The 16,147-nt window shown below is 41.0% G+C and overlaps 2 protein-coding genes across 2 annotated transcripts in view; both read left to right on the forward strand.

The window, feature by feature from the left end:
• LOC138047547 (uncharacterized) overlaps positions 1–7,253 on the forward strand; it is an 11,302-nt gene extending 4,049 nt beyond the window's left edge. Inside the window, exons 5-8 of the mRNA XM_068894446.1 lie at positions 2,678–2,773; positions 4,201–4,248; positions 5,402–5,464; positions 5,867–7,253. Coding sequence (XP_068750547.1) covers positions 2,678–2,773; positions 4,201–4,248; positions 5,402–5,464; positions 5,867–6,603 — 944 coding nt within the window. The 3' untranslated portion in view covers positions 6,604–7,253. The remainder of the gene's footprint in view (positions 1–2,677; positions 2,774–4,200; positions 4,249–5,401; positions 5,465–5,866) is intronic.
• Positions 7,254–11,098: 3,845 nt separating this feature from the next.
• On the forward strand, positions 11,099–16,147 carry LOC138047553 (uncharacterized). The gene is made up of 7 exons (XM_068894458.1): positions 11,099–11,219; positions 11,758–11,858; positions 12,262–12,282; positions 12,674–12,796; positions 14,360–14,416; positions 15,273–15,326; positions 15,501–16,147. Exons 2-7 carry the CDS (start codon positions 11,768–11,770, stop codon positions 15,908–15,910), a joined length of 756 nt encoding a protein of 251 aa, XP_068750559.1. The 5' UTR covers positions 11,099–11,219; positions 11,758–11,767; the 3' UTR covers positions 15,911–16,147.

Consider the following 16,147-nt stretch of genomic DNA (forward strand, 5'->3'; position numbering starts at 1 on the left):
TAAAGCTGTTCATAACCAGAAGCAACTCTTTTTCTTGGAACAAAGCTGGGGATTTTAGGACACCAACTTTATGCCCAAATATGGACAAAAATAAGATCGAAGATACACGCGCCGGAAAATGCACGAGGTACGTTACATCCAAATAAGGAAATTTTTAAACTCAAAAAAACCCCAGCTCTGAACCAGAGTTAAACGATTCCAGGTCATGAGCTTCTGTCATTACTTATTCCAAGAAATGTTTGCCTGATTATTGTATGGAGCGTCTTCACTCATGTAACCAGCAGCCATATTGGATTACTGAAACGAAAGAAATTATTTGCATAAAAATACCCGGAGGATTAGTTTGGTACACCATCATGGGCGCCATTTCTTTGTTTTGGAACACCGACATGGCCGTCATGACGTCATGTGAAAACGCTCTATAGATTTGAAGTGCTGAGTACTATAAAGAAAAAAAAACCAAAAAGCAAATTGGTACACGCTAACACCAACTCCCACGGTGTGGTCAACACATCATGCAAGCACACAAACATTTCACCAGGTCAATTAGCAGCCATGGACAGCTGTATCGGCCTTGCTGGGTCTCATCCTCAACTGGGAGTACAGTTTTGCTGTTCCCAATGCAACCCAGCTTACCGCATTTCTTGTATGTGGAGCTGCCACTTAAAGGGGTACCTAAAAGCACCCGCCTCGTATGTTAGCTACGCCATGCTGATGAGGTCCAGCAAGACCGAAACAGCTGTCCATGGCTGTAAGTTGACCGGGTGAAATGGTTATGCGCACACGTGATGTGTTGGCCAGTGGCCACACCGAATTGGTGTTAGCGTGTGTCACCTTGCTTTTTTTATATGTAGGTCGCAAAAGAACCATCTAAAAACGCCTTATATTTTGTTTTTAAGCACTTATATCTGGTGGAGTCAGAGCAACCTTCAAATTTTTCTTGGCTAAATCTATTTATTAGAAATTGAACTACGGATATCAGGTTTCCAGCATTTTCATTGGCTCGCCGGACACAGGCTATCAGTTGATATACCTGCTGTACCTTATATGGTCAAGGAACGCGTCAGCAATAAAGCGAGCTGAAAACATTTTTGCAGCTCTGAGAAAAAAAATGGCCAACAAAAGCTGTTTTGTACAGGAATTGACCAAGGCAGTAATCGATGCTTTAGTCGACACGGAAGAATTGTTGATCCTGGAGTTTTTAATAAAACAATTATTCTACTCGGGCTTGCTGGATATAAAATGATTATAACCAACTCGGCGCCTATCACTTTTTAGTATCACCCAAGAAGTGGACTAATGCAAATGCGGCATTTTGATTGGCTACGCTACTAGAGGACTATTAGTAATAGTCAAATGAATGAAGGGGTAGTTTCTAAAGAAACTGTGGTGCTGCGTCGGTGGGGAAGTAGTATACAAAAATTTGGTTTTATCAACGGAGTTGATAAAACCAAATATTAGTAATAGTCCTCGAGTCACGAAAAGCGTGACGCTTTCTTTCGTATTATTCCCAAATAAATATATTTTCAACTTGCATTTGCTAACTTTATTATTGCCTTTTCTGTCCGACTAGTTGGGTGATACTAAAACAATTAGACCCTTCGCCCTCAAGGGCCACGGGTCAATAGCCCATTCAGCTTCGCCTCATGGGCTATTGACCCGTAGCCCTTGCGGGCTACGGGTCTAATTGTTAAATATCCAGCGCGCCCTAGTACAGCGTATTGAAAGTGTTGAAACTGGTTTGAGCATCCTTAAATGCAACTGTTTATCCTTACTTGACGAGCAGCATTTGAGGAACAATTTTTGTGAAGTCATGAGCCCATGACTAGGAGCCTCCCAATGCATTATATCTTGAGTCAACCTTTGCGCGTATCTTTCTATTTTTAGAACTAATCCTTCAGCGGGCGACTCACATTTACAACAATTTACATCAATTTGCACACATTATTTTTGCTATTTTTGTCTTTGTTCCACAATAACTTTATTCTGATTAGCCATTCTAAATAGTGCGTGCAGAGCCGAAGAACTCGTGGCGTTTTAAAAATAGAAAGATACGAGCAGAGGTTGACTCATAGGGCTTGTATGGGATAGGCAAGCTCCTACTCATGCGCTCCTGGTGACGTTAATAGTCTGTATTCCGAAACACGATTGATGTTGAAGTTGGGTTAGAAGAGAATGGGCACAATTTGTGATGCTTTTTGAAATCCGTGTAGATCTAATCATTTGCATTTCTGGGCATATCTGAAACCCAGTGACCGTGCCAGTTGGCTGCACTTGCTCTGCCATCTGAGCTTTCAAGTCAACTTGGAGCTGGTCCCTTGTCATTAGTAGCCTGAAATAGATCCATGCTTATTGAACGGGATTCGAATCCAGGACCATGCGATTGAACTGGACTCGCTCTACCAACTAAGCTATCAAGGAATCTGGGAGCTGGTCACTTGTAAAATAGTAGCCTGAAAAAAATCCGCGCTCAATGAACGGGATTCGAACCCAGGACCGTGTGATTACGCTGCAATTGCTCTACCATCTGAGCTATCAAGGCATCGGACAGATCGCCTGGATTCTTTCAGGCTTCCTTCGCAACTGATCAAATTGTTTCATAACTGCGGTGATCTCTTTAAATGAGACCTTATCGTTGTATATTTGTTCTTTTGTTTTTCATGCATTAAACACTAAGAAGAGGAGGAAGCCGTTGAAGAGAAGAGAGAAGAAAAGTATGAAAGGTCTTCTAAACAAAAAATTTCAAAGAAAAATAAGAAAATCCACGATGAAGGTATTCTTGATTCTTGGACGTGAAGCAATTTTTGGTGTAAAAGAGGGTTCTTCTCTTTCGCACACATCCCACGCAGAAACACATTAATCTTCACCATAAGTACGTGACCTTGAGTCGTGTAACTGGCAACTCTTTCCGTTGGAGCAAAGCTGGGGATTTTATGTCCATATATGGACAAAAATAAGATGGAAGCTGTACGCCCGGGAAAATGCACGAGCTGCGTTACATCCAAATAACGATTTTTTGTAAACTCAGAAAACTCCAGTTCTGAACCAGAATTAAATGCTTCAAGGTCACGACCTTCCGTCTTCACCCCATTTCATTACAAGAAAACTCTTGGATTACCCGGTTTCTCTTAATCGTATGAGCGTCACAACATGTCCGCTTAAACTTTAAATGTTCTTATACTAACAGTACTTGTGTGTAGGCCAAGACACAAATATCACGTGAAATGGACTAAATATGTTTCCGGAAATTCCCGATTTTTTTCTCTAAATATCTCAAAACCTTCTAATTATCTCATAAACTATTGAATTGTGTCTAAGCCTACTTGTGTGCTACCAACTTTAATCCCAAAGTAGACATGAACTGCTAATATTATCCCAACGCTTAATGTGTTGCTTTAAGTATGTAAGTAGCATTTCGACTTCGTAATGTTTACTGAAGATTGGCGCGCATCAAACCTGGTGCTTCTTTTTAACGAAAGGGTCTGGCCAAACGCTCGCAACATTTCAACGCAACATCTTGCAACATTGTTGCATGATGTTGCGACATGTTTTGAGTGAACTGGCCAAACGTACGCAACACGTTGTGCCCAACAATGTTGCAAGATGTCCCGTTGAAATGTTGCGAGCGTTTGGCCAGGCCATAAGTGAGTAAGTCTGATGTTGAATGCTTACGCAAGTTATTCAGAATCGATAAAAGGCTAGATGATGCCTTTACTTCACTTTGAAGAGCGGGATTCACAAAAACGCTTGACATGTTCTGTAGGAGTCAATCTTGTCCAGGCGTTCATTTTATATTAGAGACTTGATTTAGAGCGGTTTTCAATTGAGTGTCGACAGTAATTAGTGAATTGCTTTGGCTTTGCATTACTTCACTCGGTGATTCGTTCAAAGTTTTAGCGCCACTTCTTCAACCAATAAGAAGTGACACCAAATCCAATCGTGGCTCGCGCGTGCACATTTTCCCGCGATTTGTGTCAGCTACGTGTAATTACTTGGAGTTTTGATTGGTTTACCGGGATTGGCCAAAGTAATTACTTTGGTTTTGGTTTTACGAAGCTTGATTGAAACTCGCTCTACAAAACTGATTAATAAACGAAAGAGAAAGTTGATCCTTGCACTCGCACTATTTCGAGTACAACCCGCACTTCAAAATACATTTATTTTATTCAAAACTGATTAACCTTGATGTATTCTTTTCAGATGACGGCAATCAAGGATCTCTCAGAGAACTTCTTGACTCAAGTATAGGTAAGATACTCTCCTCTGTGTATTTGCATCAGGATTCATTATTTCTATAGAGTTGTTCAAAGGCCGTACAACTTTATCCAGTGGATAATTCACCGTCAAGAGTATAAAAGTATACTTCACGTTATTCAATTTTCAACCTCGGATAACGCAATTCTATCTTTCTCTTTGGTTAACTGGATCTCGGTTACAGGCCACTACACCTGCGTTTGACCTGATATGGAAATGAATGCGGCAAATGTCACTCAGCATAAAATTTTGGCGCCCGGAATTCACATCATTTTTCGGTCGTTTCTTCAACTTAAATAAAATTTAGCAAAACCGAAGGTTGAGGATTTAATAAAACAATTATTCCATTCGCCCTTGTTGAAGTGACGATCTCTCTCACTTGGCCTTGGCTCAATCACTTTACAGTATTATCTAAATTTAGAATCAACTCCCGCCAAATTATGGCCAATTAGATTGGGTGTGATGACCACAACACGTCTGGTTGGTCTGTGCAACCACGCAGCAGTACGAGGACGAGAAATTGCTCGTGGTTAATGCACAATCTCGGAGCGTGCAACCAAGGACACAATAACGCCGTCATAAAAATAAATAACGCCGAAAACTGATGGGCTGCATTCCATTGCAGATCAAGAATTCTGGGTAATAGGCCATTTTCGAAATATCAAATATTCAGCTTGATAGTGAGGCAGTGACGACAAAAGCAATAGAAACACGTTGGAATGAATGAGAAAAATATTTACATATCATCCACTTTGCTTTGTCTTTGTCCTCACTGCTTCACCAGCAAGCTGAATTTTAATATACCGAAAAAGGCCTATTGTGAGAGATATCCCTGGATAAGAGGCATGCTCCCTTCCAAAATTTATACAAAATTTGATGATATACGAAAATTATCACATGAAAATGTGATATTAAAGCTAACAAATTCTAATGATTACTATTTTAATCTTCAATTAATTGTGTTCATCTCATCGCGCTTATAGTCATTCAAATAAAGCTCAGTTGTTGCTGTTGTTGTTGTTGTTGTTGTTGTTGTTGTTTTTGTTGAGTGTGTATATTCAATGTCACGTGGAAACATGAATAATTCTTATTTTTCATATTCTTTTTTGTTTGTTTGTTTTGTTTTGTTTTGTTTTATTTTGTGAAGAGAATCTAGCGAAAGCGGGTAAGGCAATTCAAGCCATTTTGGATGCTACAGGAACAAGGAAAGGTAAGCTCATAATTAAGACTTTTAGTATCACCACCAGAGCCGTCTTCTGTCTTCTATCTTCTTTCGCGAGAGTTGACTCGACGGTCCTCTTTTCACGTCTCAAATAGAACTATAACCTTCCAGAATTATTCCCTGGGTTCTTTATTATTTCGAAAGAAAACGAAACCCTACGGTTCCACGGCGGGTAAAAAGTACGAAATTTCAAATCTCTTCCGCAAGTCGCTTGGACGTTTTTGGATTTAACGTATGATCAACGAGGAAAATAATACACTGACGATGGCCAGTTAACGTTGGCGTTGGTCTAATTCAAAATGACGTGAGTCACTCAAGCTAAAAATTAGGCCGGTGGAAGAACATAAGCAAGTTTATCCATTTTTGTATTTTTTACCTTTATATCCGCAGTCAGCCAAACTTGCCCAGGAACCTGCCCAGACGTCTGCGCGCCCGGCTGCGTATCAGCATGCTGCAGCACTCCATCAGCTAATCCTGTGGCTCCGGCAACAGCTGGTCAAGTCCAGTATCCCGTCCCGTATCAGCAAAGTCCTTATTCCTATCCACAACAGCAGCAATACCCTCAAATGTCTCAATACGCACAAATGCCACAGTTACCCCAGGCACAAACCACAGCCCAAGCACAACCAGTGGCGCAACCACAACCAGTTGCTCAGGCACAACCGGTTTCTCAGTATAGTCAGCAACCCGCTGCCTCGCAGTGTCCCCAGCAATGTTCTGCAATTCCTTGCCCCACCGCCTGTCCACAGACCTGTTGCGGTGCTCAGCTTCCGTACGCGACACAATCAGCACAGCCATCCCAGCCTCCAGCTCCTAATTTCCTTGTCATGCCTCCTGCCAAACCAAAAGCTAACACCACCCAGCCGACCCAGTCTCCGGGCTGTCCTTCGCCATGTGCGCAATCGTGTGCACCTTTGTGCCAACCAGACTGCTGCTCCGCCGCCATGGGCATGCAAATGGCAATGCAATATTCGCAACAACAGCCCATGATGGCAGCAATGATTCCCCAAATGCCGCAGATGCAACAACAGCAGACATGTCCACAAGCATGTCAAGCCTCTTTACCAGGTTCATGTGCACCGCAGGCTCAGTGTCCTCCAAAATGCTGTCAAAACGGAGGAAGATGAGTATTATGCTTGGCGGAAACCGACCATGTGCATCATAAAGCCTTTTTTAGAGTTATTAGATTGTAGAATTACACTTCAACTTTGTGAAAAAAGACGTTTTAAGTGTTTTACACTCATAACTTAAACTATGGCTGTTTCTGTTAAATCAATCAGGTCTGAAGTCACGTGTCAACATTCAGCCAAGCATAGATGAATAAAATTGGCTGCTCAAACATTTCGATAGAGTATTTTCTATATGGAGATGTCCATCGGTGTAAAACGTTTTTTTTAACAGCTTGCATGCTTTCCCACTGTATACTCTTAACGGAAAACTCAAGTTTATTTAAAACGGAGAGAAACCAAAAAAGTAATAACTGAGCGATTGAAGTGTTAGAAACTGAATTTTGCATTGCCATCAGAAGTCAAACAATATGATAGCTTTTCTGACCATGTTTTCTCTTTAGGGTTTTTATCTTTTTTTTCTATTTACCTCATGGGAACATGATAGGTTAAGTTGTGGTAACACAGCCTTCGTAATATGCAATTGTGTCACCTTGCCTGCGTACTTTGTTTGTATTGATGTTTCAAATTTCTAGTCCCGTTTATTGTTAATTAAGTAAAAGAAAATGGAAATTGGTTATTTGAAGTATTAAAAAAGCTCTCTTTCAACAGTTTTACTGAGTGTCATTAAAAAGATAAACTTGTGTATGAAAGAACTGTTGTTTGGTGCAAAAGTAACGAATACTCGACGGCGTTCGCGACGCCAACATCCGAAAACAGGCAGCAGTTTACGCAACGATGACGACAACCTGAATCTCAGACAGTCCAGGTCGCTCGCGGCCATACTGGCCCAGGTTGCTCGAAGCATGGTTAGCGCTAACCAGCATTACCTGCCATGGAAACCTATTCTCGGTTTTCACATGACGTCACGGCCGCCATGTTGGTGCCCAAAACAAAGAAAAGGCGGCCATGTTGGTGCCCCGACCAAATCCTCCGGGAATTTAACTCTATTATTATGCAAACGCTTCCTTTTGTTTTCGTTGAAAAACATGGCTGTTGATCACGTGAGTGAAAACCAGCAATTGGTTTTGATACCTCTTAACACCAACGGCTAGCGCTAACCAGGCTTCGATCAGCCGGCCCCTGGGCTGTCTGAGAAGCCCTCCCCTATCATAAACCAACCAACAGTTCATGGTACATTTCCGAGGTAGTCTTCTATTTTAATACTTATTGAAATAAAGGAACGTTACTGACCCTTACTAAATTGGAACAAAATTAACTCATTTCAAATAATTAAATAAAAATCTATCTGGAAAATACGTAAGTTTCAGGGATCCCCTTTGAAGTATTACGGAGCTTAAGAATCCGGACGACGTTCGATCGACGGCGCCGTTGGGTCAAGTCATAAGGGAGCTTAGGCTAGGACGACGACGACGGCAGAGAGAACGTCGTCTAAAAATATTATTTCCCGTTATTGTAACAACTTCGTTATAACCCCAAGTCGTTCGGAATGGAAGATGTGTATCAACATTTCAGGAATAAAATTGGTATGAATTGTGTGGTTCAGTTGGGGAGAAAATTAAAAATGTCTCGTCGTGTTCTCACGTCCTCTACACAACCCGAAATTTGGTCAATTCACGTCGTTGTCAGCACGAGGACAGCAAAGAAATGTACCAAAATGAAAAATGCACGTGCAGGGCGTGCGGAGCTTTTGTTTTTGCTCATTAGAGCTATTGTTTTGTGGCGTTCTCGCAGCTGTCGTCGTCGTTCTTGCGTAAGCTCCCTAATGTTCCTCTCGCCGTCCCGTAGAAATTTAAATTTACGATATTCGCAGCAAAAACGATAAGGTTCGTGCACGTGCGGTAAACTTTTCCGCTTTTTGTGAAGTTTGTTTTTATCTTCTCACAAGGTAAGTTGTTTAATCCAAATGCCTAACATCAGAGAAACGAACTTATCTATAGCATACTCTTACACAACGAACAACAATAGGGCCGTTTATACGAGAGAAAATAAGCCGCGGCTTACATAAGACGCGAACACCCCGTATAAATGGTACAAAATCTTCGTACAAAATTTCGCGTAATTTGTACGCCGCGGCCAGAGTAAGCCACGGCTTATTTTCTCTCGTATAAACGGCCCTAATGTCCCGTTCGCCCTCCCGTAGAAATATTCGCAGCAAAAACGATGACGTTCGTGCACGTGTGGTAAATTTTTCCGCCTGTTTGTGAAGTTTGTTTTTATCTTTTCACAAGGTAAGTTGTTTAAATAATCCAAATGCCTAACATCAGAGAAACGAACTCTTGTATAGCATATTCTTACCGAACGAACAACAATTTGTACTTTTATACGATGTTTACAGTGATCCTGGAGCTATGAAAAGTTCGGTTTGGATAAGAAAACACGACGAATACAAGGCCGAGGTTTATTTCTACAGGGAGGACATTAATAAACTTGCTGAACAGCTACCTAACAGACTCCTGACGAGATAACCAATCATTTTTCTTTGGCCATCTCAGCTTAATCAAAAATAAGACCCAAACAGTAGTGACAACTATTACAAACAAGCGAATTGTTTGAAATTATTTACTTAACGCTTCGTATGCATTAGTCAATTATTTTCTCGTTTTATTTACCATTATTTGTCACATTAATTGTCTTTAAAAAGTTAATTAGTTACTTATATTACATTTAAAAAATCCAAACTCTAATTTGGAGTTGACGGTCACTTCTGAAGATGTATGTCGAAGCATACGAAACAGTAAGTAAATAATTTCAACCAATGCGCTTGTTTTCATGTTTGTTACCGCTGTTTGCTCCTTATTTTTGATCAATCGTGGTTTAGTTTCAGCTTCGCTACCTGTATTATATCAAGGCCTATCAGTCCCTATCCTTGTTGATATGCAGATTTCCCTTTGAGTTTCAATGGCGCTTTTATTTTAATTGGACTAATCGCCATAGCGTAGCAAAGATCGTCACTTGAATAATGCGCACACAGACAAAAAATAAGAAAAACGTATGTGTTGAACATGCCCCTAAATTGCGATCCTTGATTTATTTGGCAAAAACACCGGAAGCACCGAAAGAAACTTTAAGAAACGTTGCGTCCTGCTAGATACCGGCAAATCGCCCTCACCAACGTCGTCGTCGTCGGCAAGTGTCCATATACGCATGCGCAGAACAGACGTCAAGCAATCTAACAGAGCCGTCGCGCAAACGTCGTCGATTCACGTCGTAAGTTCCTTATAGCATAAAACACAGCGCTTTCAAAACAATAAGAAGTTTAAGATCTACGAAACAACGTCAACAGAAACCTTCTTTAAAATTGCAAGTTGAAGGTAGAGATTTTTCTTCGCCATTATTTCAATGTGTTCATTTGCAAATTATCAGAACTACACTCGAATCGAATTTGGGGGACCGGTGTTCAAGCTTGAAAAGCAAATCATAGTCGGAATTTCTGCGGTGGACATAAGTTTTCAATATAGAGTTAGAAGTTTAATCATTTATCGTCACAAATTTGGAGAGGACGCTAAAGAAAATTTTACAACGTTTAATGAAACCCGTGCAGACCGATTGTATTGCTCGTTAAATTAAATGCCATTGCGTGATGGCGTCCTCGTTACGTCGTTACATCGAAGATCTTTAAGTTCCTAATGGTTTTCAAGGAATCCCTAGGTGACCTCGTTCAAACCTCAGTCAAATGGTCTAAAAGAAAAAAACAAATAAAGTTTAAAATTACATCTGATTCATTTGTCGGACACAAAATGATGACTGCACGCCATGCAGTAATTTCGAAAAAGTTAGCAAAAAATGATTCAGCCAATAGGTTTGACCGTGGTCGCCATTGTTCCAAAATAGTCGTCAAAATACTTCAATGACTATCAGATGCCGCGTTCAAGAACCATAAGTTAGAGCTTCTGTGTTCTTTCATAAAGAGTACAAACATTGCCCAATGCAAGTTGAAACTGATAGTTAAAAGCAACTTCTCGGGTGTGAAATTCTCCACATCTGATTTAGCCTAAACGGAAAGCCTCTTCCCTAGTGTTAAATCTGAGATTTTCGGCCCTACCGTACCATTGGCGCGCGGTCAACAGCTAAGGGATTGGGGCAAGAGGTATTGGTCCTTAATTCGTCCCAATCCTCGAGCTTTTGGCGCCACGTAATTCGATAGCAAATCAAAGCAAACATCCTCGAATAACCCACTGGAAAGGACTAAATATTAGGTTGGTTTTTGGGAAGAAAACTATGCCAAAAAACTAACTTATTTAGTTAACAAGCTGGAAGATATACCCATCTTTTGGTGTCCTTGCACAAAACGTGTCACTTTTAACTGACTCGTTTCAGGAAAAAAAGATTTAGCTTCATTAATTTCATTCATAAACATGGCGACAAAAAGGTTGAAGAATCCCTTTTGTAAATACAAAAAGAAAGGAAGTCTGTGAAAAACAAGATCACACCCGAGTTCGATCAATGATCTTATCAAAAAATGACTCACAAGGTCAATGCGCATGCGTTGTTTATCAAGTCCAGGGCAAGTACCAGCCAAGTGAATTAAATTATTCAGCGAAGAAAGGAACTTTCGGCGAAGTGATATTTCTAACAGCCCTGTCCTCTTAGCCGGTTGTGTCGAGAAGAGGAAGGTAATGTATTTAAAAAACTTTGTTTTCACTTTTTTGAGTACTACTTTATAATATAAGTGATTGTTACCTTTGAAAAGGCATCCGAAACATTTACACAAAAGAGCACACGGTTTAGTGATCCGTCATATAAATACTTCTTAAAAAGGAAAATATTACAATTTAATAATAGGAACGTGAACTTATATTTGAATTTCCTGATTACTTCTTCATTTTATGTAAAAAAAACTGCGTAGCCTAAACTAGAAACTGTACTTGAGGAAAGAAATGATATTTAAGATAGGACCTGTTACGAATTATGATTTAATTTTATGGCTGCAACTCTTACAACTCTTCGACCTTAAAATAAATTCTTTTTGCCATTGTTCCCATTTACCGTTGATGAATGAGGAGATTCTTCATTCACGACTACTTTGTGATCGCGTAATCTGTCAAGTAGAAAATCATCATGTGTAGGAAACCAATCCCTGGTTATTACCGAAGTAATTTCATGGGGCACTGATTCGCAGCATGTCCTCACATCATTTATATCTGCCAACAGGGTCAAGAATATGCCCCTCAAGCTATCGCTCAGCGCGTTTTTATTAGCGCTAATATGCATTTCGTTTACAAGCGACCTTGTGACGTCTAGAAGTTTGAAAGGTAAGTCGATTATGCTGACCGAGGAGTTGCGCTGTGAGTTAATGGACACGTCGTTTGACAACCAGTGCGGCAAAATGTTCCGATAAATTGTAGTTAAAGAAAAGAAGCATTGAACTAGACTTTGAAATCTTAGGAGTGGTCCACCTGTACGTACAACATCGGTCAAGTTACTTCCCAATAATCCTTATGATGAAGCCACCCACTAATTCTTTAATGAATTGCCTTTTAAACAATGCATCCATATTTCACTTCTTTACTATTCCTCTCAGCATTTTGATTACTAACTTGATACAACAGTATGAACTTTAAATCACATAAACATATCTAAAAATGGTAAATGTCCGTTTTGCATGATTTTAAGTGCGAACATTTATACCACTGACATCGTTTGTTTTGTTGACAGCCCTATCAAGATTTCCTAAAGGTAAGAATTCGACTGGAGCATTTCAGCGTCAAATAACTAGAACATTCCCCTCACGTGACCGGTGGCCATTTTGCTTTAGAGGAAAAAAAGGAAGGTATTCGCTGATTTAGATTTGACACTATGTGACGAGTATATGAAAGAGGGCGACAATGATCCTAGCCTTCTCAGCGCTAACCATGCTTCGAGCACGGTTAGAGCTAACCATGTTAACCATACGTCGGGCAACTCTGGCCACTTTTGTAATAAGCTCTGCTCTGTTATGAGGTGGAGATATATTTGTCTCTGTGTATATGTTGGTGCAGATTTTCCTATTTTTTTAGCTGCAAGTCTTAAGATGTTAAAGTGTCAGTTCATCAGCTAAAATTAATTTTCCGTCTTTCTTCTTTCGCAGAAGAAGATAACGACTTAGAAGCAAATAGTGACGATTATAGTGACCCAAATGAATCTCAATATGATGAAGACGAGGCTACAAACACTGATGTTGATGAAGATGCTTCAGATGACGATGAAAATGGTGAGTTCCGTTGTTTTTTAATGACGGAGATTGCTGTCAAACTGCAAGCGTAAAGCATGGCGCCAATTTACGTCTGTAATGCAAGGACTCGTCGAGCAGAAGCAACACGCGAAAACTCCATAGCAACCGATTAATTAACGGCTCTGCACATTCTCGTTCCCAGAGTCCCCGTTTCTTTTGGTCACGTGGTACGAGGACCGAGGGACTCTGGTAACAGAGACTCACTGGATGTCAGAAATTTTATGACATCCTTTAGCGCATGCGGAAGCGCCAAGAATGTATTTGCTCATGCTCAGCTAAACAGAGGATGGTGGCGATCATCTCCAACCATTACAGGCAATGCACTGGTTATGGGAAAACTGTCGTACTACTTATCAACAGCAGGTCAAAATTTCCGCCTTTCGAACAGGAAGTGCGCGGTAATTTATCAATTAATTCTTGTTGCGCATTCAGTTTTTATTAGGCAATGAAAAAAATTCGAATTTTCCTTTGTAACAAGAGTGACTCGAAAGGGTAAGTGAAAGCGAGTGGCTCTGGGGACGATAATGGGCTCTGCACGTAGTTACTCCTGTTAATGCGCATGCTTACGTCGTTAGAATAGCGAGGAGTCTAGCGAGGACAAACACAAATTCTATTTGATCATTGCTACTTTGGTAGAACAAAAGACTCATAGCTTCTCGTGTTTGTGCTTTTGGCACAAGAAGGAACCACGCTTATAGGTAATTTACACGTTTCATTTTACACTTGTGTGCGAAGTAAATAGGTCTTTTAAACACGAAGCAAGGCAGGCCGGCTATCTTGCTCAGTTTGAAACCTCCATCTTTCTCACATCTGAATGGTCTAGGTGTACATTATCTTCCCTGGAGGCCGCGATTCTTTCTTTTTCATTTTACACTTGTGTGCGAAGTAAACAAGTCCTTTAAACACGAAACCAGGCAGGCCGGCGATCTTGCTCAGTTTTAAACCTCCATGTTTCTCACATCTAAAAGGTCTAGCTGTACAGTATCTTCCCTGGAGGCCGCGATTCTTTTGGTGAGCGGTGAGAAAACGATAGCGACCTCTGACTGGTTTCAGGAGCCCTGTGTCTCAACCTTTGTGCGCATCCTTCTATTTTGAGAACACCACGAGTTCTTTGGCTCTGCACGCATAGCTTAGCATGGGCAATCAGAATAAAAATATCTTGTGAAACGAAGACAAAATTAGCAAAAACAATGATGTATGCAAATTGTTCTCAATGATGTAAATCCGAGTCTCCCGCTCAAGGATATAGTGCATAGGGAGGGTCCTACTCATGGGGCTCCTGCGGGGTTTGCAAAGCACCCACTCGGGGAAACTGGGCGACAACTCCGATTGCTTCGAACAGTCCGATCACAAAGCCCCCTGACAATTTAATTGTTATATGAAGGGAAAACATCGCCAACAAATATGTTTGAGCACTAAATAATAAATAATTGTTAAATTTTGAGAACATTGACGTATCTAGCGATCAATTTTCATCTAATTCACACGGATCAAGTTTAACCCAAAGAAACCTCTGACATCGTGACATTTATTTGCTCTTAGTACCTAACGAAGACGCTGTAAAGAGAGGATCGCTATCTAGATATAATAAGTTGGAAGGTAGGAGCATTATGTTCTTTTTTATTTGCTCTGAGCATTATTAACATAAGTATTGGTCGGAGAATAATAAAATTACAAGCCCTGACAATAACAATAGGCAGTCTCGCCAAACGGCGTCATATCGCTAACTCATGGCCCCTAGCGTTACGCTATGCGCACTTGGCAGACCTCATCACCATTATCATCATCATCAGCATCACTGATGATCAATATCGTATGTTCTCATCGAGTCACTGGGCACCAGATCTCTGTAACCCAAATCATAGCAGCCCTCACCAGGACGCGACTGCAAACTTTTGCTTTCAGTATGCCAAACTCCGGCATAACGAGAAGAGTGCACCTCCTTCACCATTATGTTTGTTTAACAACAAAAAAGCAGTTTAAGCTATATTTAGTAAGTATTCCCAGAAAGAGCCGATTCAACGTAGACTTGATTATTTAGTAAATGTACTTTATTTCGGCTGGCCAGACCAGCCTTCGTCTGGTGCAATGAGAGTTAAGGATTGGATCAAAATCAAGCCAGTTGATCCAAAGAACACCGGCAGGAGTACACGATTGGTTGCTTAAAAATTCCGCTATATTTAGGGCGACACTTAACAACATAGTCTTGTCTTGAGATGACGTAAAAGAAACGTGTCTCACATACAGCGCCATTATATATTCTCAATAAGTTAGCGGAGATCATAACATGAAAAAAATAAGGTAAAATACTTGTCTATCACAGTAGATCCATAAAAATGTTAATCGCTTCCCAGCACAACGTCCTGAGAAAATTTGAGCGGATGCGTTGGACAAATGGCGTTAATGATTGCATTTTCGGATTCCTTGTTAAAAACATTTTGCCTTTGATTCACAGATGATTCCGGAAGTGGCGCAGAAAGCGGAAGCGGAGAAGAACCATCACCACCAGGTCACTTTCCGTCTTTGAATCGTCTCTTGTTCCATCATTCAATCAATTACAAATTCAGTTAGTGATATCCAAGGGGTAGACCTTCGTAATATTCGAGAACATGTACCCTGTGCAAATTTTACTTGCTTTACGACATGATAACACTTCTGAATTTATTCTCCTTATTTTCCACAGCGGAGGCAACATGTCCCCCACCTTGCATTCGTCCACCAGGTCCCGAGCACTGGGTTCCAAGACCACGCTACGAGCCCGGCCCTGCCATCCCTCCACCTCCACTTGAGCCCCCACCACCCCCACCCCCGTGCCCTCCGATGTGCATGCAAGTCTGTGCACCACCCTGCCAACCAAGCTGCTGTCAGCCCCCAGTTATGATACCTCCACCTCCTCCACCTCCTCCGCCGATTCAAATTTGTCAGCCATCTTGTGCACCTGTCTGCTGTCCAGCACCACCACCACCACCTCCTCCTCCCCCACCGCCGCCGCCTCCACCACCCCCTCCCCCACCACCAATTTGCCCCCCAACATGTGCACCCCCGACTTGTGCTCCTAACTGCCCAGTAATTTGTTGCAAGCGAGGTAATTAGGTCAAAATAAAAGTTAAAGGATTCCTTTAAACAAGGGGAAAATTTTTTGACAACGTTCCATCAAAGACCTGGAACGCAAAGGAACAAAGATGAATCAATCCATGTACCTTTCTAGCTTTTAAAATGACATTTCTGTAAATACCGTATGAGAGTGTTTGCTTTGTAATCCAGAGCATATTTTAACGAGATTGTTATTATTGTTGTTATGTCAATAATTAAAGTGCTACAGTTTACTGA

This window comes from Montipora capricornis, chromosome 1, assembly GCF_036669925.1.
Source record: "Montipora capricornis isolate CH-2021 chromosome 1, ASM3666992v2, whole genome shotgun sequence".
Classification (NCBI taxonomy): Eukaryota; Metazoa; Cnidaria; class Anthozoa; order Scleractinia; family Acroporidae; genus Montipora; species Montipora capricornis.